Raw genomic sequence first — 23,500 nt, 5'->3', positions numbered from 1 at the left:
TAATTTTCATCTTTTAGTGCATTTTTACACATGCTTTGGGACATGACTCCAGGCACTTTAATTAGCGAGCTGCACTAATTAAAAGCGCCTGGGCATCATGTATACCAGCGTCTTCACACTAAAACAAAAATGGCAGTGGAGCGCTTTGAACTAAAGCTCATTGGATGCGCTTTATATCAAAGCACCCTGCCACCATTTTTTCAGCGCAGAGAGACATGGGGACACTGATGCACATGACGTGGAAGGCTGCTAGAACCAGTAAATTTCTGTGCTTCAGCAGACTCAATTATATCGAGTCTGCTCTGATGTGCTCGATTTCCAGCACTTTGGAGCCAGCTCCGTGCATGTGTGTAGGAGTCCTTAGTGTTGACCTTCCAGCTGCTCTTTAGAGCTTATTCTCATCGATTTAATAATAATTTTTGCAACTGACCTAGGAGTTTGGCACTCAGAGAAAGTGATTTACTAGCAGTTGGATATCCAAACCTATAGTTTAATTAACATACATAACAAACAATGTCTGTTTTGCCATTGCAGCCCAGAACTATGGGCCCATTCAACCTAGGGGTGTTACAAAGTAATAAACTGTTTTTACATTGATTTTCTGTTTGTTTATTTTTTCCCTCTTGCAGCCTCAGTGCCACTTGTTTGCTCACACGTCTTTTTTCTAGTGCTGAGGTATAGAATCTGTCTCCTCTGTCCTCTTTTCCCTGCACTTACCCAATATAGCTGCATATATGCATATCATCATCCCAACTTCCCCTTCCTCTGCTGGCCCTAATAAAAAATTCCTAAAGCTGCTTTGGAACTCTTTCTACAGACTGTGCTAGGCACTCCCCAGAGAATTCAGGATGTACTTGCCTTTGTCATTTATTTCATAGTCTGCATCCAGATTAGGGTGCCCCCTGTGCTGCAAGAGGACATGTAGAATTCCATCGTGGCAGAATCTAATGAAATGTAGCTGGTAAACTTAGCAGACCCAGAGCAGCAATTAAGAAATTGTGAGAAGTGAACATCCCTTGTTACTGGTCGCAGAAATTTCTCAGACTGTCATAACACTAGATGCTGATTTTGTGTGACACTTTTCAAGCATGCCAAAATTAAATAATGTGCTTCAAACAGTCCATGTTGAGCTGCTGTCCTTTTAGTGTGCTCTTTTTTTTTCTTTTCTTTTGATTTTGTGTTTGTCTTCTGTTAATCAGAATCTGCTCTGGGAAAACTTTCTTGCTTGGCCTTGTTCCTCATCTGGGATGAGATTTATTCACTAAGGTGTTGGAATATATAATACATAGCTTTTTATAAGTCGTGTTAAAATAAGACCATTTAAAATGTTGTCCAGAAAGCTACTGTGTCTCTGTTACAATATGTTTGGTTGTCTGTATAGATTTATCTTCCCAAATTTTAAGATTGATTTTTTTAAACTGTCTTGAAAGGGAGTAGTTTCTTTACAAGAAGCATCTGCTGCCAGTTCATATGAGCGTCACTTCCTGTTCTTTACCTAAGATGTATCTAACACTTCGCTATTTCTCTTTTCAGAGTATTAAAAGGAAAAATGTGTATTGGGGTGTTTGTCAATCAGTGTGCCAATGATTCTGTGAGGTTCATTTTTATGAAGTGCCACTTTTAACAAAAAATTGGCGGCAGAATCAGTTTTACAGATTATTAGTGAAGAAAAGAGAAATAACTGTCTAGATTTTCATCACCTTCAGCCTTTTATAAATAGTGACCTATCAAAATCGAGGGGGCCTATCACAGGGCTGGCCACCATTTTTGCAGAGTTATTGCTGCAGGGGGTGGCCCCCCATGCCTCTGGCCAAGGGGGTCTGGTAGCCTGGCCCCCTTGCCACTGGTTAGCCAAGAGGGCTGTCCATCATGTGGCCCTGCTGCTGATTGGCAGAGAGCTGGGGCTACACAACAGGTAGCCCTCTCAGAGGCGAGGGATGGGGGTGGCTGGTCTGCATAGCCGAGCTGTAGTGGCCATGAGGACCACTGACTCCCACTGGGGAGCCAGCATTTTATTTTACTAAGCTTCTTTGTAGATTTCACGGACAATACTTGATTTTGCAATTTCCACAAAATCATGAATTGAGTAGGTGCCTATCTGTATATTGCAGTGCTCTATGAAGAGCAGTATACTTGTTACTTAAAATCTGCATTAAAGTATCTGCATTTTTTTGCTCATGTGAATCCTCCTGTAAAAGCTCAAAACCTAAAAAACGAGGTAAGGAACTTCTCCGTGGAGGGAGCTGTAAACGTCTCTTCTGGTAGATGTGTAAGTCTTTGGAGTGCTTCTGCTTGAACTATGTGAAGAGTTAAATTGATGTACAGTCCTCCTTTAGCTTGCACACAGCCAGCTCCAGTATTGTTTTTTCCTACTTTTCTAGTAGCTAAATTAAATTTGACAAGAGACCAAGAAAGGCCTAGGCAGCTGTTAAACTGGCTAATCCAGTGAGAGGCAACCTTTTTGTCAGGCGTGATGAAAATTAGCCCCAGACTCTCCCCACGTGCCACTAAGATCCCCCTTCCCCTGCCTCATTTGCTGTGCTGCTTGTGCCCTGTGCCTGCTGTCTGATCTCCTGCCCTGCTTTCTGCTTCCTGTCCAGTCTGGTTCTCTGCTGTCTGTCCTGTCTGCTGCTATGATGCCTGTCCTTTCCCTGATTTGCTGTGCGCCACGCATAGAGGCTACCTGTGTCACTTAAGGCGCACATACCACAAGCTGGCCACTCCCACACTGATGCTTCCCATTTTTGTTTGGGAAAGTTGTAAGCAGAGACATGTCCACAAGCTGTTACTGGAAAAGGAGGGAACCACTAATGGATGCTGACAGGCTCTAGAGCTGTGCCCACCAGCTGACGACTGAGCGAGAAGTAATGAAGTATGTGTAAGGCGGAGGCCCAGCAAACAGAAGGCACTCTTGAGGGATGAAAGGGAGATCCTTCTTTTTTCCAGTAGCTAAAAGGATTTTAAAAAAATACATCGTTAGGCATCTACCAGGCAGAAACTAAGGCGGAAGATAAATACAGGACCCATAATTAGAACCTTGGCATTCTGACTTCTGTGAGAAGGTCTTTTTGCAAGCGTTTTGCACTTTGATTTTGCTGAAGAGTGTTCTTGATGGTTGTACACATTTTGAGGGTTTAGGTCTTTCTAGTTGTTGGGTTTCTTTGATTGGCCTTTCTCTAATGGCATTCCAGTGAATTTTCAGGCTTTGATATACTCGCTTGTGGGCATTTCTAGCATAGAACCAAACTAAATGTGATGGCCCAAGTCATTTTCCACAGACCCTAACTTTCTGTACCATATTCTGAAAATTGGATTCAAAGCTAGTAGCACGTTTCCCTAACAGGGATTGAAGCACATCATTCATGTAGCATGGGAAGAAAAGCTTTGCTGCCACAACCTTGTATCTATGTGAATAAATATGGCTACAGTATGCAAGGCAGGGGGACCTTGTGTAAATACTAAATTAAGTTTCTTTTATTTGTTATTCTTAAAATGACTAAGAGTTTAATATATCTTCAAATGCTTTGGTTTTATTTTATGTCCAAAACAAAACTTTACTAATCTCTTTGTGTTGCAGTCTACCCGGACATCTGCACAATTAGTCTAGTGGCTGTGAGTGATATGAAGAAGCATGCAGATAAACTAACTTTCTGGGATAATGTATATGGCTTCAACATGTCCTGCATGAAGAAGGCTGTCCTACCCGAAGCTGTCGTGGAGCTCTTAGATCCAGACACGCTTATATCTGAGGCCAATGTCGTTAAGGTACTTTTACCAAATACTTTATTTAAAATTGTTGTTTATTGTTATTGTTATTCAGAGATGTGTCGCTAAATTCTTATTTTCTTTCATAGTCTCCAATGTAACTGGATTTCATGTAGAAAAACGGTTTACCTTACAGAAATGTTGTAGCAGAAAAGAAACTCAATAAAGGTCCACAGCATTGACTTCAGAATATGCAGCTTGCATTTGCTACTTTGTTTAGTAACTTTTTAGATCCAATTATATAAATAAGATTTTGCTGGCAGTTTGTTTCCTCCAGCAAGCCCATCTTCGTACTCCATTTTATTTTCTGCCCTCAGACAGATTCTGTGCAAAAATAAATAACTTTATAGCTATGACTTGATAAATTGGACTAGTCTGCTTACATCTTTTTTTCCCCTCATGAGTCAGACTGTTATCTTCTCATAGTAACTGTTGACATGAGTGAGTTCAAAGTAAATGGCATTCCATGTAAATGGGTAATCATTCTTATGTCATACTGGTCCTTCCAAACAACACATGTTAGTAGCTTAGGTTAAATTCTAAAGCATGAACTTATGTGAATTTTGAAGTGTGGTGATTTGCCTAAATTATTTCCCAAAACCTCCCCTAACTTTTTGTGTGCCTTGTCAAATACAAGAACAGCTAGCCTATTAAGTCTTTCCTGGAGATTGAAAGAAAATACAGCTGAGAAACTTTTGGCATGATTATTAGTGCTGGGCTTTCTGAGTTGCAATCTTCTCATGAGTTAGGAACAACTTTAAGACATGTTGGCAACTGAGGAGCTTTAAGTATCTACAGATGCCAAAAATACCTTGTACAAGCCTGTTTTGTACATGTTTGTACCCCAACAATGTGCTGATTTTTTTTTCAGTATAGTGTCATTTATTAACCCTCTCTAACCCTTGCATTAAAAGGTTGCAAGATCTAAGCACTCAGACGTAGGAAATGGTGAAATTAAGGTTGCTCAGGCAACTCTAATTTGGCCTCCTTGTTACAGGTATGTGATTAGCCACATCTGTTGATGACATAATTCAACTCTGTAACCTGAGAATAGAGCATGCTCAGTCCTGAAAAAAAATACTGCCTGTGCAGTTCATTCAGCACTCTAAATTGTGAGGGCATGCAGTACTATTTTGCTTCTGCAGCTTGGCATCTAGCTTCTCCAGCTAGCCTCTACTAGTATGTGTAAAGCAGAATTATTCAAAAGGTCATTACTTAATTAAATTTGGTTGAGTGTTTATGGGGTTAGTTAGAGAAACATTCCATTCTGGTACCAAACTTCAAACCCTGCTCCACACAGTAGAAGACCTTGAACTTTTCAGTGCAGTGGTTGTAAGAACTGAAGGTGTGTTTCTCAACAATAGTCTCAGAAATGAGAGAACCATTTCAGCTTAAACTTAGGGTTTGTTTGTTGGGGTTTTTTTAATGGACATCTGATTTGGAAACTTTCAGCCTGAGAAGTTTGTTTGGTAGAGTTTTGAACAATTGAAAACCACGTCTTTTAATAGGAAGTGTCAGGTAGTGTTACATGAAGGTGTATGCATCTTTGTCACTTAAACAGAAGCTGACATTTTGCCACAAAAATACCTCATTGATTGTATCAACTAATGCAGTTAGTAATGCCCCTTCTAAGTATTTGTAAGGGTAATCATTGTCTAAGCTATATTTTGAGAAAAATATTAAAAATATCCCTGTCATTAAGCAACACTTCTGTGACTTCTATATTATCTATAAACTAGAATATTGTAATAGAAGCATGTATTTAAGATTTTTTTTTACTAATATCCCTGCAAAAGCTGTTGTAGAATTAATGAGTTGAGCAAGGATGACATTATAGGTAAACAATTTTAATCAATACCTGTTCCACATAACAAATTACTTCCGAATAGTTGGAAAGAATAAAAATGTTCCTATTCATCATATGGTGAGTTCAGGAGATGGTTTGGTACACTATCTTAAATTACCTGCTCATTAATTTGAGGAAATGCATTAGAATTGTTAAGGAAAAGCCTTTAAAGAAGGTGGTGCAGCACCAGTACTTATATATGACTGTTAAATAATGCTAAATTGGAGAAGAGGAAGAATTAGAAATACAGTCTTTAACAAAAAAGTAAATCAAAATCTTCTTAGTCACATGTTCTTTTGTCCCTGGATATTGTTTTAATACTTCGTACTTTGCCAAATGATGGATTTATGCAGTAAGCACACAAGGCTAAACTGCATACATTTTTATACTGTATCTTGGAAGTGCTTCCTAAGAAACTGACAGGACAGAGTAGTTGAGTTGTCTTACCACTATCAACCCCTTTAGTTTACAGAGACATACCAATATGGAAGAGAGCTGTTATACATTCTTGCATTTGGCTTTAACAGTACGGGCAACCCCCGCTTAATGCTGTTTCACTTAGTACTATTTTGCTATAATGCTCATTTTAAATTGATACCTGGTTTCACTTAGTGCTCAGCCAGTTTCATTATAACGCTCGCAGTCGCTATCTTGGGTCATTGAAAACTTGTGGTCGCCATCTTGGATTATCAGAGAGTTTTGGTTTCACTTAACGTTCAGTTTTTCAGGAACCAATTAAGAGCGCTAAGTGGGGGTTGCCTGTATTCCTCAACAGTCACCCAGGAGGACCTTATTTTTAAGGCTTGGAGAGTAATAGTCTCTGTGCCTAACCATTCGTTTCCATTGAAGATGCCAGTTAATGCCTCTTAAGGTTTGCAGCGCATACAGCCAGTGGTCTTCTAGGAACTGGTTGAAGCTATTGGCTCCTAATTTTACTTACCAGTAAAATTGAGGCACCCAATTTTTAGTTAACTATCAATATGAAATATAAAAGGTGCCCAGTGTCTTTTATTTGTGGTGTGTTCATATTTGGGGTAAGTGGTTATAGATTTCTTTGATTCATAACAAATAACATAATAAAACAGTTTTTAGCCTTTCTTAAATTCAAATATGTAGGATTGTTTTCTCTTTACTGTTTTAAGGACCTGAATTAATACCATACTGCATTACTTCTAGTTTTTAGAAAAACAAAAATAGTACTATTAAGTTGTCCAAAGTATGTTTCTCTATTACAGTTAAGCTCTGTGTTGCCAGAATTGATGTTTATCCTTTTTTTTTTTTGTTAGCATATAGATTGTCACACAGCATCCATTAAAGATCTGGAATTTTCATCAGATTTTACCCTGATAATTACAAAGGATACTCTGTGTACGGTAAGACAATTTATCCTTTCTGCATTCAGGTAACATTTGTCTTTGATTGGCAGGCCATACACTAGTTAAAGGACTGATGATAAATGAAAGTAACTGTTGCCTTGGCCAGTTCATGTTTGCATTTACTGAGTTGTAAAATGGGCCCTTTTTAAATGGCTTATCTGATAGCCTAATAAGAGTCTGGTTCAGCAAAGAGAAAAAAAATACCAGATATGATCATTTTTGTTTTTTATGTCACATCATCCCCTGACTCGCATTCCAACCTTGAGAGAATTTTCTGTACCTGGCCACAAAATTACGTGAGTGAAGGGGAAAGGTAGAATGGAATAACAGGAAGTGTTTTGGCATAGCTGAGCTACATATATTAGAGCGTTTATATTTGATAAAACAGTATTGCCCTTTATAGTAATAGTCTCAGTTACATGTAGCAGTTACTTCCTGGTTTTAGACACTAATGATGCTTTATAGATGCCACTATGCTTGTCATATACTCCAGAAGTACATCATAGAAGTGACCTGACACAATTGATTTATCCCTGCGATCTGAAACTGGCACTAAATCTAGACTTTTACACTATTGGATAGGCAGCTGGTTTTCAGGACAGTATCTCTAATAAGTCTGAAAGCATGCACAGCTTTTTAGGTTAATCTTACGTGAAACATTCCCTTATTCCACTAATATTACTGATAATAGTCTAAACTAAAAATTATAGCACTTTTTAGTAGTTCTGGATTGAAAGCAGTACAGAACCATATATTTAGCTTGGAGGAAGTATCAGGAATCTGTCTAGGTCCAGTATTATCCAACACCATTAATTTTTTGGATGATGGGATTGATTGCACACTTAGCAAATTTGTGGCGGTATCAAGTTGGGTGGAGTTTCAGACACTCTAAAGACAGGGCTAGGATCCAGAATGTCTGGGAAAATGGTCTGCAGTCAAACAGATGAGATTCAAGTGCAAAGTCATGCACTTGTGATGGAACAATGGCATGCACAAATACAGACTGGGGAATGATTACAAATTAGGCTACCATATTGCAGAGAAGGACCTGGGGGTGACAGTAGATCATAAATCGAATGAGGCAACAGCATGCTGTTGTTCCAGAATAAGCCAACGGCATAGCCTGGGTTGGTATCTATAGGAGTGTCACTTGCAAATCAGGGAAGCTGATTGTTCTCCTCTGTTCAACACTGGTGAGGCCCCACCTGTAGTATTGTACCCAGTTTTGGGCCCTACACCAAGAAGGATGTGGAAGGGCTGGATTCTTTTCAGTCCGTTGGGGAGTAACAGAAATGTTGTTCCCTGATGGCTTGAGAAGCAAGACTTACGAGGAAAGGCTGAAAGAACTAGGTTTGTTTAGTCTGAAGAAGAGAATACTGGGGGAGCGGGGCAGGTTGATAAAAGTGTCCAAATACCTGAAGGCAATTTATAGAAAGGGTGGATATGGTCTTTTCTTTATGGCCGTAGAGGACAGGAATAGGAGTTGTGGTCTGAAGGTACAGCAGAAGAAATTTAAGTTGGAGATGAGGACTTTTTTCATCCTTAGAAGTTTTCAAGAGCAGATTCGCTAGACACTTGAACAAGGGACTGGGCTAGATGACCTTATGAGGTCTCTTCCATCCTTACTTTCCTGTAGTTACTTAATTTGCCTATGGAACAGATTTCTTTTCATATGGAAAGTTTGTTAAAACTGGTCTGGAAGAGATTAATTTAATCTTATTAACACTGGTATAAGTAATTATTAAACTTTGCCTATACTTTTGCATGCATTAGGCAATTTCACCCCATACTTTGTGTGTAGATGATAAATATGTAAACCATGGTATGTGATATTTGAGAAGCTTTTGATATTTATTGAATTTAAAAATGCTTCTTGTAATTAAAGCTGAAGTAAGGGCAGTACACCCAAAGGGTTTTTTCCCTGTACCTTACTATCTGTTGTTCATGATTTGAGGATTGGGAGAAATTGATTCTAAACCAATAGAAAGTATCCTTTTCATCTCTTAATCCCAACACTCAAAATTCTATAACTTTCCTGTTCAGACGATAATTCTTATTGCCTTCCGGATCTTAAATCAAAGAACTTGTATAGATCTGTTGTTTGTTTGGTTTAACAAACCTCAGAAACCAAGACAATCAATTTTAGCCTAAAATATACCTGAAACTTGTGGGGTTTTGTTTTTTCAAACTAATAATAATAGCAGGTTTACCCAAATACAACACAAAGTTTTTTCCCCAGTCAGGACAGAGCCAAAAAGTCCCCTAGTCTTACATTCACATACAAAGAAACCTCATTAGGTACATTGTCTACCATAAAACTGCTGATAAAAGCAGTATGTGCTCAGTAATGGAAACGAGCTATGAAGTTGATCAAATGCAGCCAATGCTGAGCATGCCTATAAAACAAGGATACGTTAGTGTAACCTATCTGAATAACATATATGACAGTGCCCATTGCACTCAGTCCCCTTCTGCGCCAGCTCTTTTTCAAGTCATTGTGAGCCACTGAATTGCATAAATTTTGACTTCTGCTTCACTTCACAGGTGAGCTGTACCTTTCTTTCCCATTTCCAATCTTGTTTCTTCACCAGCCTTAAATATCTGGCAGACATCACTAAATGGGCTCCAAAACAGTTCTCCCAAAATCCCTCTGTCTCTGCTTCTCTCAGCCTGTCACATATGCTTAGTGTGGCCCCACCCTCCATTAAGTGAAGCCAGAGCACATTGCCTTACACCTCATCTGCATATAAATTTTTGGAGGACCCCAGGACTTGTGACAAGCACACCTGGTTCCAGTCATGAGTGGGCAGCTACTTAGTATGTGGATCCTTTGGCGGGGGTGCGCACACATACTAAGCAATGCTGAGCTGTGGGGTCACCATGGCTTGAAATGCTGTTAACTCTGCTGGGGCCCAGCCCAGTGAGCTATGTGGTAAATCGTGAGCCTTTTGGCTTTGGACTGTTACCATGCCTAGTTTGTACTGTATATAATTAGGTACCAAAGCATTGCTTAAAAGTGTGTTTATGGAGTACCAATGCTAAAACTTGCAGCAGTTTCAAAAGTAAAATGCATCAGTTCTGGATGAACTAAGTTTATAGGTACTGTATGCAAATTACTACAGCTGTGTTTATTTCAAGACCAATGTTTTTAAATTTGTTCCTTGCTCCATGTGCTCACAGAGAACAGGATCTGACAGTAAAAGGGGGAAGGATTGCAGAAGAAAAAGGGTGGGGGAGAGGCAGAAGGTAAGGGGGTTGTCAAATGCCCAGATATATTGTCCCTGCTGTAGCAGTGGGAGGGAGACAAATTCAAGGCAGACCTCGAATAATTAGATTCTATACCTGAAAAATTATAACAGATTTATCAGTTTTGCATATATAGAGTCTAATTCATGGTAGGCTGTCTTATTTTTTTTATTAAGTATGGTAATAATTTTATGCTCCCAGTGGTAACTATGGTGAGCCTGAAGTCAAGTTGATAGGGGCATCTCACTGCTGATCATGAAAGACTAATGCCTCCCGAGCCTGGGGATCACCATTTGTAGGTGGCAGTATTGGTGGTGTGTGGGGATCGCCCACAAACACCAGCGGGGGGGGGGGAGGTGGAGAGAGGGGTGGTGAGCTGCGACCACCCGCAGAAGCCAGCAGCCATGCGGCCACAATCCCAGGGAGGTCATGTGCCACCTCCCCACGAGTTGCCTGTGGTGATGATATGCCAGTTTCTTCTTTTTTTTCTTTCTTCCTTACTCCAGAAGGAATGGACCATTATAGAGTTTTGTTGCATTTTTATTACTCTTAATTTTTTCAAGGAATCTTAATTAGAATGTAATTATAAAAAGAGGGGGAAGTCCTTTAATTATTTAATAATGAGACTGATAAAGGCAAGCAAACCAGCCATTTTTTCAGGCAGTTAAGCCACGTGAAAAACAACTGTGTTTTGAATAGATTGAAAAGGTGTCTGAACAAAGAGAAATGAATGGCAAAAGACCAGGTATAAACGGTGTTCCATGTGATCATTAATGAATTGGAGGAGATGGGTTAAGTCAGATATGACAAGCTGACTTTGCTTAATAAATAAATAAATAAATGGGGGGGGGGTGATCCTGAGAGAGGACACAAACCAATATATCCAGAAAAGTGAGTCCATTGTGCATCAAATGCTTTCAGTTCAATTCATCAGGTATTTAAGGAAAGGAAAGTGTTTGATTAAAATATAGTGTTTACACTTTTTAAAAGGACTAATCCGAGAGATTCTATGGGCTGCAGTGAAAACATTCGGTGTTCTTGATGAATTTAAATTTATTTGCATGGTACAACTGTGTTTGCAATTTAGGAAACAGCATGAATAGAAAGAAAAGTCTCTGCTATGACATCAGCATGGAATGAATGTGGGGAGATGCATTATTCCTATTTTTCTTTAATTTGGCTGTAGAATAATTGGTACTGAGCAAGCCCTTAATTGGGACCAAGTGCAAAGATAGGATGTCTAATGGGAATGGAAATTAATGACATCCAAGAATAAAGGAGAACACTAAGCCTAATGCCCTGGAGTTCAGGGACTGAGTAATCTCTGTCCTAGATATCTGAAAGTTGACACTTGCAATCAAAGGTCTGATGACATATTCATTCAGCAATGTTTGTTAAATTGGGGTTTGGTATCATCTAAATAGAGAATAGCAAATACAGTGAACCCATTTTTTTCTAAGGAGGGGCAAGGAAGGGAGTGATCAGAGCAAGTAGAGGCTCATTAGTCTGACCTTAATAGCATGCAAGGCTTTTAACTTCTTTTTTTTTAAGGAAACAATAATTACAGGGACATAAATAGGAAATGGTTTAGTAGGCGACATTGGTTTATTAAAGGTAGATGTAATCAAACTAATTATCCCTTTAAGTAAATTTCTGGACAAATGAAAATGCAATAGATCGACAGTCCTGGGTCCTTTGTGATACAGTGTCACAAAGGATTCATAAAAGTAGAAGGGGGCCTACTTGCCTCAAGAACTGGTAGTTAAGGTGCAAGTTTGCTCTGAAATGTTTGGTGCTTCCTGTATATCACCTTTGGTTTTGTTCAGATTCAGGTTTAACGGTATGCTGGTCTCACTCAGGTACTGGAATGGTTAGAAAATATAATCATGCAGTGCAACCCTTAGATATGTATGTGGTGATTTGCACTATTTTGGTTGCCAGTCCATTTACCATATTAACTCTAATCCAAAACGAAGTCCGTCCCCCTCCCCACTCCCTCCCCCCCATTCAGTGAGTTTGGTGGCAGCCCCATCTTGGATTTGAGTACTGGCCCAGAGCAGGCACCTGTTGTAGTACCAGTTCTAGGCCTGGAACTGGAGCTACCACCTACCCCAGCCTGAGGTGGCTTGTGTGATGGGTAAGGGGCACGTTGTGGGGGGAGTGGTTGTGAGCAAACTGTGGGGGAAAATGGTAGGATGGTAGGGATGCAGTGGCAGGGCAGCTGCTTTAACTCTAGCTCTTGCCCTGGCTCAGCCCAGAGCTATTTTTTCTGCTGCTGCCTGGCCACTTACTGTAAAACTCCTTGTATCATTTGATGGACATAGGTACCAAATTTAACTGAGAGATTTTGAAACGAGGAAGCAATTTTTGCTACCCAGTTGCTGAAATCCTAGTTTTTCAATCTACTCTGCATCTTTAATTTCAACTTCTTGTGTTAGGAACTTGGCATCTTAAAGCAAGTGTTCAGAACATCACATAATGCAGTCTGGAGTGGCAAAATGACCACGAGTATAAACGGTGATATGAAGTGATGAAAGCTTGTTAAAATTCTATTGCTTTGACTGTATAAGGTAAAAGAATTATGTGATCTTTTTTTTTTCTGACAGGCAGCATAAAAAAGCCCCTCTATATATAGATTTAGATCTAGCTAGCTAGCTATAGCTTATAAAATTAAAACTTAAAAAAACAATCAGTAGTATATTCAGCTTGCATACCTAATTTTTCAGGTTTACAATCTAGCCACTTTGGGAGGTTTCTTTATATATCCTTTATTAATGCTGATGGCCATATACCTCGAGTGGTTTAAAAAAAATGCACTTTGTTTTCAACGAATGCTGTTGCATGTTTTTTCTGTAAAGTGGAATGTTATAGTTAACTTTTTTGTTTTTGCCTGTGCTTCAGGTGTGCACACAAAAATAAAACATGCAAATCTTTGCAATTCCTCCATATACATAATCATTTCATAATAGGTTTTAAATATCGTGTAGTTATTTATTATAAGAACTTGGAGTACAATAATTTCTGTAGCACTATAAAATGTGAATCCTTCCTATAGCATTGGAGTGACTCATGCTGGGTAGCAACAGTATGGTTAGTTTATTTGGCATCCTCTGGATAATTGAGGTCAGTTAATGAAAATCTCAGTCTTTCATTCATTATTTCTTTATAGAGAAAAGTAGAATATTGGTTAAAGTATTATTTCTCTCAACATAGGACCATGACAAAACCCACTTACAGTAATAGTTCAAATCAGCATTTAGCTTGTATGTCTGCTTGTGAGCTTTTAAGGTTGTTTATGAAACTTTCCCATGATCACAGGTTTTAAAATATAAGTAGAACTGTCAAGTATTTTGTACTTTGTCATATAGGATTGCTGACATTTTATGACTAAAATGTCTGCTCCTTTTATGATGGAGTATAGAGGTTTAGTTAGACACTGACAGTCAATCCATCATATCAGGCTGCCTAACCTTGCAGTAAATGAACAATAAAAGTCCATTATTTGTATTGAGAATTTTTGAGGTGGTGCATGAAGAGTGCAGCCGTGTGCTTGGAAAATAGCTTTTGAAGTTCTTCCTTGAATGTCTCTCACTATAGTTTAGATGCTATTTTATTTTTTACACTAAAAGCTATCTTTAGTATATGCCAAAGTTTTAACACTGAAAAGGGAAAGGAAGATATCTGTTTGTTCCTATTTTTGGCTTCTCTAACAAAAAAAAATACAAAGCACTTTATCTGATTAAAAAATTACAGAGTACAAAAGTGGTAGCCTGGAGCTCAGTGCTGGGCTGTATGTCCACATTGGCATCCCCCAAATGAGCTGCAGCTCTGTCCCGTGCCCATCCCGCCCCGGCTGGGCAGCTGTTGCCCTAGCCCCACTCCTCCTTCACCATGGGGACATTGATCTGCTCCCCCCACGCCCCTTCCCCTCCTCCTTCCACCACACCAGACTTACCAGCTGTATGCAGCTGTACCAAGCATTGTAAAGTCGAAACAGGGCGTCAATTTATAAACATCATAAGTGCCATTCTTCATAACTCAAAATTGTAAGTCGAGGACTGCCTGTACTTCTGTGGCAGAGACTTCCAGTGGCAAAGGTCAGGGGTTAGCGGGTGGGCCTTCCAGTTCCAATGGTGACCAGGGCGGCAGGGTGCCTATCAAGGGGCAGACTGCCCTAGCAGCCCTCGACAGCTCACCAAAACTTGTTGCCTAACCCTGACTTAAGCTGTCTGCACTAGGGAAGTCTTTTGTTCAAAACTATATATCGTCTACCTTTGTCAGCTGCACTGGCATAGTTAATGTTAGCATTGTTATGAGCTGTACTGTGGGTCAGCCAATGTGTCAGTCATTTTCTTTTTTTTTTTTTTTCCCCAGCATAGACAGACAGGCACATTGTTGGAAAATGCTGTCTGCAGATGGTCTGTACACACTGTGTTCCAGTTGTTAAATCGTTTTTTTCTGGATTAGTATGCTGGTGTGAAAAAGTCAGAAAATATTCATAATGTGGGCCTTGAGGCCTAAACTGAAAAGGAGTATGTACTAAGCATCACTGAATGGAACCTTTAGTTTGTAACATCATAAATTTTCAGGCAAACTTCACTTATTTGGCTTGTAAACATACAACTCCCCCAACAGAATTGTTTACATTATGATAAAGAAGATATTTCATATTGTTATATAATGCTTGTAATACACATCCTTAATGTTACTCACGTGCACCTGAGGTGGGCATGGATACTACACCATCACTCCATTCTTCAATATGCTTTATTCCTTAATTTGTATTCACTTAAAAGCTGTATGATGGTTTAAAGGGGTGTGGTTTGTTTGTTCCAGGTTTCCTAATAATTAAGTTCAGTTGCAGAGAGACTTTTTGGGTGTGTTTTCCTGCTTAATCCAAGAAATATGCAGAAGTTAAGTGCCTTTGTTCTTTTCCAAAATAAAAAGACTGTAAACTGTGTCTGTTGTATATGGTTCTGCATTCTCAAAACTTTGAAAATGTAAATTTTGAAATCAGCAGTCACATAGTTACTGTATTCTTTCTGTCATCTCCTGTTATTACCTGCTAGTGCATTCTAGGATTAAATTCACTCTTCTGTTAGCCGCTCTAACTTGCAAAAAGTCTAAATTCAGAGCACAAAGCAGTCATAAGATACTGATATTGTGAGGAAATACGCAGTATGGTTTGACCTAAGTTCAACCTTGCCAAGCTAATTATTTTTGTTTCTTGGTTGGTTTAAAAAAAGGCTTTAAAACTGCATCTTTCCTGCTAGAGAACTAAGATTTTTGTCATTGCAGACTTTAATGAGACATCTGGCTAATATCAGTTGATAGGTGCCGTTAAGGAAAAAAGTCATTAATTGCATCCTAAGTTTATCACTATTGGCTGTTAGTTGTATGTGGAATATAAAATATAATGGTGTTCTGCCCACACTAGAAATCAATTGACAAACTTTCTTTGTTTATGTGAGCTTTCCCCATGATTTGGTTAAAGATCTAGTTTCTGTCCTGAATAATATTTCTTGGGCAGAAAATAGCAGTATCTGTTCATTGCTCCCTGGAGACATTGTCAAAGAGCAAGGGATATATTTCAAAAAAAAAAAAAAAAAAAAAGTGGGTAAATGGGTGAAGAAAGGAGATAAACTGGAGGACATAATTTATATGCTATCATCTTCAGGATGAGAAAACAAATTCACTTTAATTATGGAGGAAGTGGCTTTTGTTGAAGGGATAGCTTGGGGTTTTGTTTTTTGAACAACGTTAAACTTTTGGACACTTTCAGGCAGAAGTTGTGAGCCTTGTGGTTGGAAATTCAGTTGTCAGTTGCAGTAAAAGCCTAGTGCAGGTACTATAATGCGTATCTTAATTTGAACCTCAGCATGTGAAATTGAATGTGTTTAGACACAAATTGGAAACCTAGGTCTTGGTGTTGCATGTACCAGTCTTAAATACATTGCTTCTTTGTTTTACATTGGAAGATCTTTTTGATTGAATTGCTATAGCGTATTATTGTGCACATTTGTTTTGTTTGTTTTTAAACAATGGCCCTAAACTATTAACTGCAGAGAATACTGGCCAATAAAAATTCTCAAGGTTCGGTATTTTTTAAAAATAGTTTTTAGCGTAGCGGCTGTATTTCTGTGACAAGAACCTAGTAACTCTGCTGCATGGATTGATTACAAGCATTCTATCTCCATGCTTGGGTAAACTCCATCAAAAGCACATTATACTCCCACTTCTGTGGCCAGCTGCCTAATTGTATCTGCTATAGCCACACGCTGTTGGAACATGATACCAGCAAAGAGCAAAAAATGATAAATTACTCACTGCAGGTGATAGTGATGATGATAATTTTTAATTTCCTTTTTCCTAAGTGAATTTGTAAGGTTGTCTTTACCAGTTCTGATAGGGTCTGAAGCAGTTGTGTGTGTGTGTAAGAATCAGCTGAGATTAATTTTCTTTAACAGAAAAGGCACATTATGTAAAATGCTTAAAACAAAATATTTTTATTTTGTTTCCTTTCATTTCAGTTACTTAAGATTGTTGGATAAATGAAAGAATTGTGTATTAGGCATTTTACTGCTGCACGTCATGTGTTAGCTTTTTAGTATCTTAATGTATGTAAAAAAAGGACATTGAATGAAAATTACTACTCTTCCTGTAGCAATTAAGTAAAATAGCTTCTGCTTGTGATAAGCATTTGCTCTTGTAATATTTGCTTGAAGCATACAGAGAGATCCTTTTCTAAAGCTGCGTTCTTTGGAGGTCCACATGATTCTATAGATTCAGGTTATTTACACATTGTATAGATTCAGTAAGTAGAGATTGATCAAACTATCCTAGTTACTATTTGCATAGGATTTACCATTTTACTTGCAGATTAATGGCCTACCTTTTCTAGTTCAAGGAGCTTTCACTTCCTCTCCTATAGGCATATTGAAATTTTGCTGATAGCTGTGGAATGCTGCTTTTGCAGTCTAAGCAATAGAAGCTCATTCTAATTGCTACCTTACTTGATTAACCTTTAGCTTTAGCTTCAAGGTGCCTTGAATTTATTTGAGTTCTTTACAGTAATATTTTTTTTTCCTGACAACATATCTATTGAGAACAAAAGGCAGAATAATTCCCTTGCTGTAGTATTTCCTAACATATAACATCCTTTCAAAGCATGTCAGGCTATAGCTTCAGTTATTTATTACCATTCTAAAAGTCATCATTTTCATTTTCCTTGTGCCTGTGGTTCAGAGACCAGCACATAAATGACTTGCAGGGAGATGCTAAAGTTCATTGTGATTAGTCCTCGGTGGAACTATGGATAAGCTGTCAAAGCTGAAGTAAGGAGATGGTGAAACTAACCCAGAAAAAGAGAGAGAGAGGGAGAAAGGACCATACTTTGTTTTAAATAACAAATTGTGTTAGGTTACTTTTTGGGGTGTGGGGTTTTTTTGGCTTGCTTGTTTTCCCCCATCCATTTAGTATTTTCTTTTTGGAAGAAATCTGAAATGTTTAGTGGGAAGTGCTTCACTAGTTTGGCATTTCATTTTACTATATTAGATTCAAGTTTATATTACCAGTGTCTTCACTTTTATAAACTGTTGAGGTTTCCCTTGCATTATTTTTTCTGTTTAATTATATACTTTACATGTTGCCAAAGGTGAAGGGAAATCTTAATTTCTAACCTGAAGAGTATACAAATGGTGAAAGCTTAAACATTCTTCTGAACAAGGTGTTTCATAATATAGCTGTTACTGTTATTTTCATAATAGTAACAACTATATTATCAAGCACCTTCTTCAGAAGGATGTTTAAGCTTTCACAATTTGTGAAGCCCTATTCCCACAATTTATAGTGAATTTTGCATAGAATTGAGTCAATATTAAATGAAAACAAAATAATTTAATTTTCAGCTTTTCTGAGCTGTTTCTTTAAAAAAATTGCAGGAATGTTGTATTGGAATACAGGTACAAGATATAAAATTAGGTTATTAGAGAGGTGTTAATTAGAGGTCATGTTGCTAATTCTTGATTCTACATTGAGTCTAGTGACAGATTGTTTAAGCCCTTAATTTTTGATTTACGTGATATGAAACACTTGGCTTTCATTTGTTTTTAAAGTCTCTCATATTAATGATTGTGTTTTGAAAATACGAAAAACTAAGCAGAGTTCACGCTTAAGTCTCAAAAATAAATAAATAAACTAAGAGCAAATAATCTAATACTACATTTTTATGAAGGCTCCACTTTTGGTTGGCCACGATTCCTGTAGGACCTGGCTCATGTTGGTTTTTTTTTACATTTAAATTCAACAATGGTACTGGTTTTCCCCAACTCTTACAAAACCTTGCTTACCTTTCATGTTGAATCTAAAAAAATCCTTTAACTTGTTTAAAAACTTTACAAAATCAGGTGAGAATTAGCAGTTGAAGTCTGTATGGGGCCCATTTCAGCTTTGAATTCAGTTTTGAATTGTCATGCTGGGTTACATAAAAACAGACTTGTATTAATATGTATGTGCCTACTAGGTCTGTAAGTGAAGTGACAGCTATAAACTGCATCTCAACTGGTATGAGCAAACTTAGTTATTTCATAACTTCAGAATGCTGTAGCATCAGACAATACATGAGTGTAGACGCTTTATAAGCATGGATCAGTGCTTTAAACCTAAGATATACTCTAGTAGCCTAGGTTTTAAATAATTTGTAGTAGAAAAAACTTAGGATAAAAGTATGCAACTGTTATAGTACATGACAGATGAGACCTGTTTAAAAATAGTATTATTTTCGTCAGTTTCCTACCCATATAGTAAGTTGTTTTGAAATAACTGACCATACATGTTCAGCCTAGTTTGGAAATAGGAAATCACACTAAGACTAAAACAACATAGCATTCAGGCATGCCAGCTATCCATACAGTGAAATTCTTAACATTGCTGATTTTAATAAAGCATATGTTTAATTTTTGGTAGATCAGAATCTAAATTTGCAGTAGTACTAAAACATAGTTTCTTTTAACAAGAAGAATTGACAAAATTCCCTGCAAACTTTTTCTTACCTTGACCTTCCCCTGATTTAAAGAGATGGGAGCCTTTCAAGATGTCATCATATTAGCAATAATTGTAAAATTAGTTAAATTTATTCATTTTATATTTAAAAAATGTTAAGGTGAAGGAAAGAGGACGTACCTACTTAACTGGCCAAGGTAACCTGAAAGGTTGCAAGTGGCATTGCCATTTTTGGAATAGAATTTGTGCAAATCTGTCATGCTACCATATATTACAGGGGTGTAGGTTGTAGCTGTGTTGGTCTAAGAACATAGGCCAAACAACCTTGTCTGCTATATTACCATCTTGGAAGTTCAGATATAATTTCAGAAGCTAATTACTGTATTTGCATTTTACACATTTTTTTGTTTTGTGGATAGTTTCAGCTGTGACTTGCTTATACAATAGGTAAAAATAAGCACAAACCAAAATTGACTGCAGGATATTCAGTACCTGCTATGTTTTGAGATTAAGACCAAAGTATAGTTTTTACTATTGGATTTAAAATACAAACCATATGTGTGAGACCCGAATGAGGGAAGAACACACTTCCATATTGTACATATTGATATTAAAGTTATATGGAAGTATTGTTAAAAGTATAGAGAACTGTTACTGTCTGTTTCCTTTGGCTCCCCCCTCCCATAGTTCAGGAGTAGTTTTGATCGCTGTTCACTTAAGATGAGTAGAAAATGGACAGTGAAGAATGATTGTTGGTTTTGCACAAATTCTGCTTCCCAGAAGCACTTCAGGCAGCAACTTTGTGGAAACGATAAAGATACACTAATCCTAGGCTGACCATAAGGAAATCTGGGATGTTCATCCAGGACTGCCTCCCCCTGCATTCTCAGGCAGTGTGCAAGGCGCTCTGCATAACTCTGACTCCCAGCCAAACCCCTGAGTTTCTGGGATGCCCATTATATTTGTCAACTGCCAGCCGGGACTGGCCTCTGAAATCATGTCATGGCTAAACCGGGACATGTGGTCACCTTAACACATCCCTGTAGAATCTGAATGGTGGGTGGTTGTTGTCATCGTCTTGTATTTTGTCACTATATTCAGATTTGAGTCCAAAAATGAGTACATACAATTGCTCAATCTGTAGCCTTAGCAAGGTCCTCATTGGTGGGCAGGCCAGTAGGTGTTTTGTAATCTGAAGGTGTCTTCCACATTGGATGCGGTGTTTGCATCATTACAGTATCGCCACAGTTGCATATTAATTTTGTTCAGAGGCAATTCAAGCTTTTCTGTGTTGGCCAACCTGAACCTTTAGGAAGATGTTTGGTAGTTTTGATATTGATCCTAACTCCCCCCTTGGTCATGATTGCCCCATTTTTATTCAGTGTTTCTTCTAGTGGCTGCATAGGAAAGGGGAAACTTTCCTGTGATTTTAGTCTGCTGGGAGCTGCAATGTAGCCATGTAGTGGGTGCCATTTATCTTCAGTCTGCCAGGTGTGATTTATTTTGCTTACTCTTGATGTCTGGTGGTGCAGTTCTGGCAAGCATATAGGGACTATTGACATTCCTTGGTCTAAGACATCTAATCTAAATGGTAGGTGGGAATGAAAAAGATTCCATCCTTCCAGCAATGTCCACCTCTGTATGATGCAAGATTTTTCCCCTAGGGCTTGTCTTCTGGCGGAAAAACAGCGTAGGGTAGCTTCCCATTATACTCAAGCTCTTCACAGATGCTCTCAGTCCAACAGTCAAAGTGACACTGCTGAATTTGCACAAAGATGATTCCATTGCTCTTCTCTTTTATCATCTAGCCGTTGTTCAGTTGCTTGTGCTTTTCAGTGAACAGAGACTTGGGCATAGGTAGTTTTTACATGAAATCTGTTCGGTGTCAAGAGAACTAGTGCCCTAAAACTCAACCTGAGATCAGAGAAACCAAGATTATTTTTCAAGCGTGAAATTAAGACTTAACAGTATTCTTTTGAGAAATGCCTGTGCCAATCTATACTAAGGCTGTATTCAGACCTCATGCAGGATGCATGCTTCTTTTATTAATCAACATTTTATTAATTGCCATTAAGAAGTTGGGGGTAGTGCAAGGATATTGCATGAGCAATGAAGGGGGGAAAACATGATTATGAATGTTCCTATGTGTTTGTGGCTCACTGGTAAACAAGAGCGTGAAGCAGGAATCTTCAGTAGGGAAATAGCTAAATATGTGGCATATGGAGTACCTAACCACTTGCCATTGACCTCAGTTTATGAGGTCTGTTAAGCAACTCTGATATCCCTCATTTCTGCTTGCCAAAATAGGTGACTGGTGTTGAGCATGAAGATTTAGTTATGTTGTAAGTCATAAGCTGAGTCTTGTTTCATGGCAGTTACATACGCTTCCTAGATCAATGGCTTTGTAGCCTCGACAGAAATATGGTGTGAAAACTAGCTTCGTGAATCATGTATTTTCTCTTGGAAAATTTAACAAGTTAGCCTATTTTGGACTGTTATGCTTTATTAAAATTTGTTAAAATTCTGTTAGTTCATAACAATAAGACGAGTCTCACTTTGTGATAAAATTGATATTCTTAAAGTGTTTCATACAGTCACTGGCCAAGACTTTCAAAGGTGGCAATAGTATGGGTCCTTCAAAGGTTTTTGAACCCCTGAGCCGGGAATGGGTGTTTAACACTCTTTAACTCAAGACCTGCCAAAGGGTCTCAGACTGCACATCCATAATCAGTAGGCACTTTTCAAAATGCAAGCCATTGTGTTATGATGACGTATTTGTAATTTAAATTGTTCCTTTCACTCAAACGTTTAGTTCGTTACTGTCTTAAGCATTTTTTTTTTTTAAATTGACAAAACATGATGTATTGCATAAATACTAGACTTGTATAGCTTGGATCCCTTCATTAATCTTATAGTTGCTATATGCAACTTTAATATTTAATGCAGTATTAAAAGTGTGTGTAGCATGAAAGAGAAGAATTTGAGTGTTTTGCTTCTTTAGGGAAAAATAGTTTTCAGCAGAGTGCAAGAGTATTCAAAACTCTGTTGGCTGTGTGTGCTATTGTTAGGAACTGATGCAATTACTATTTTTCAGCATAAAGATTTGCTGTACTAAAAACCTAACTGTATTGACAATTGACATTAATCATCCAAGCTGAAACAAAATTAAAAGAATAAACTGCTTATATGACAAGCCCATTGGATTTTTCAAACTTAACGTTCTAAACTTCATCTCAGAGAAGAGCATAAAGACTTTCCTGCAAGTTCTTAGGCATGTGCTTAACTTTATGCATGCTGATTATTTACATGTATAGGAATGAGACCTTAGTAAAGGCTCATCTTGGCCCTTGAGAAGGGAGCATAGGAGACTGCCTAACAGTTCATGTTTTTTTACACTCTGATTGGCTTGGAAATCGCATTCCCAAGAGGGAGTCTTTTATAAGGGTGCTAGTTTTTCTCTGTCTTCCATCAGGACATGAATTGGGGAACTTCAGGGCACGTCACACGGCCATTGTATTCACTCAGGCTGGGATTTTCAAAGGAGCCAAAGTGGGAGGTATTTTCCTTTAGAAATCTTATCATCTGTCTAGAAATTGGACTGGGGGAATTCATTTTTGTGACGCAACTTTTTTTTCTTCTGGAGTTTTCCCTTGTCAATTTGGCTACAGATGAGATGTGAAAAGCCTAAGCATACTTTTAATCTAGCAAAAGTAATTTGTGTATAATAATTAACAGGAGGGTGTTTCACTAGATTGATGATAGAATGTCAGCTTTATGTAAGAGGCTTCAGGATGGATAAGTACCATTATTACTATTCCTGTTACTTTTTGACTTGAGTAACTAGTCAAATTTGGAATGTTAATTTTTCCTTTAGGAGAAATTGGCTATGGATAGGTGATTTATATGTAGCCTTTTCTACTTACAAAAGAGAAAAATCCTAGAAACAGCAAAAAGGAAATAGTTTCTTTGCTCATAGCCTGGAACCCATTTTAGCCACTGTTCAGACCACAAAGCAGACACTAGTTTAACTTTTTGAGGTCATAATCTCTGTGCTTGTTTGTAGATATGAGGAGCTTCATTATTGCTTCTTTTTTAAATCTAGATGGCTAGGTTTTCTCCAGATGGCTTTTTTTTCTGTCTCTTTCCTACAAATAAAAGCTTTACAGAAAATCACCAATGAAACACTTCTTTCTTTTTCACATGCCTTTGTTTTAGGAGGTGATAATTGTTTGCAGCAGTCTGCTGTGGTCCCAGCTATTAATCCAAA

The 23,500-nt window shown here is 38.1% G+C and overlaps 1 protein-coding gene across 2 annotated transcripts in view; it reads left to right on the top strand.

Moving 5' to 3' along the window:
• The window catches only part of PRMT3 (protein arginine methyltransferase 3), a 119,931-nt gene that overhangs the window by 73,343 nt on the left and 23,088 nt on the right, over nt 1–23,500 (top strand). For both annotated transcript variants that reach the window (XM_019552045.1, XM_019552046.1), the window contains 2 exons: nt 3,578–3,765; nt 6,898–6,984. In XM_019552045.1, coding sequence (XP_019407590.1) covers nt 3,578–3,765; nt 6,898–6,984 — 275 coding nt within the window. The remainder of the gene's footprint in view (nt 1–3,577; nt 3,766–6,897; nt 6,985–23,500) is intronic.

Source organism: Crocodylus porosus, unplaced genomic scaffold, assembly GCF_001723895.1.
Source record: "Crocodylus porosus isolate Cpor-Errol unplaced genomic scaffold, CroPor_comp1, whole genome shotgun sequence".
NCBI lineage: Eukaryota > Metazoa > Chordata > Crocodylia > Crocodylidae > Crocodylus > Crocodylus porosus.
The sequence above is the reverse complement of the archived record's forward strand: the minus strand, read 5'-3'. Positions and strand labels throughout refer to the sequence as shown.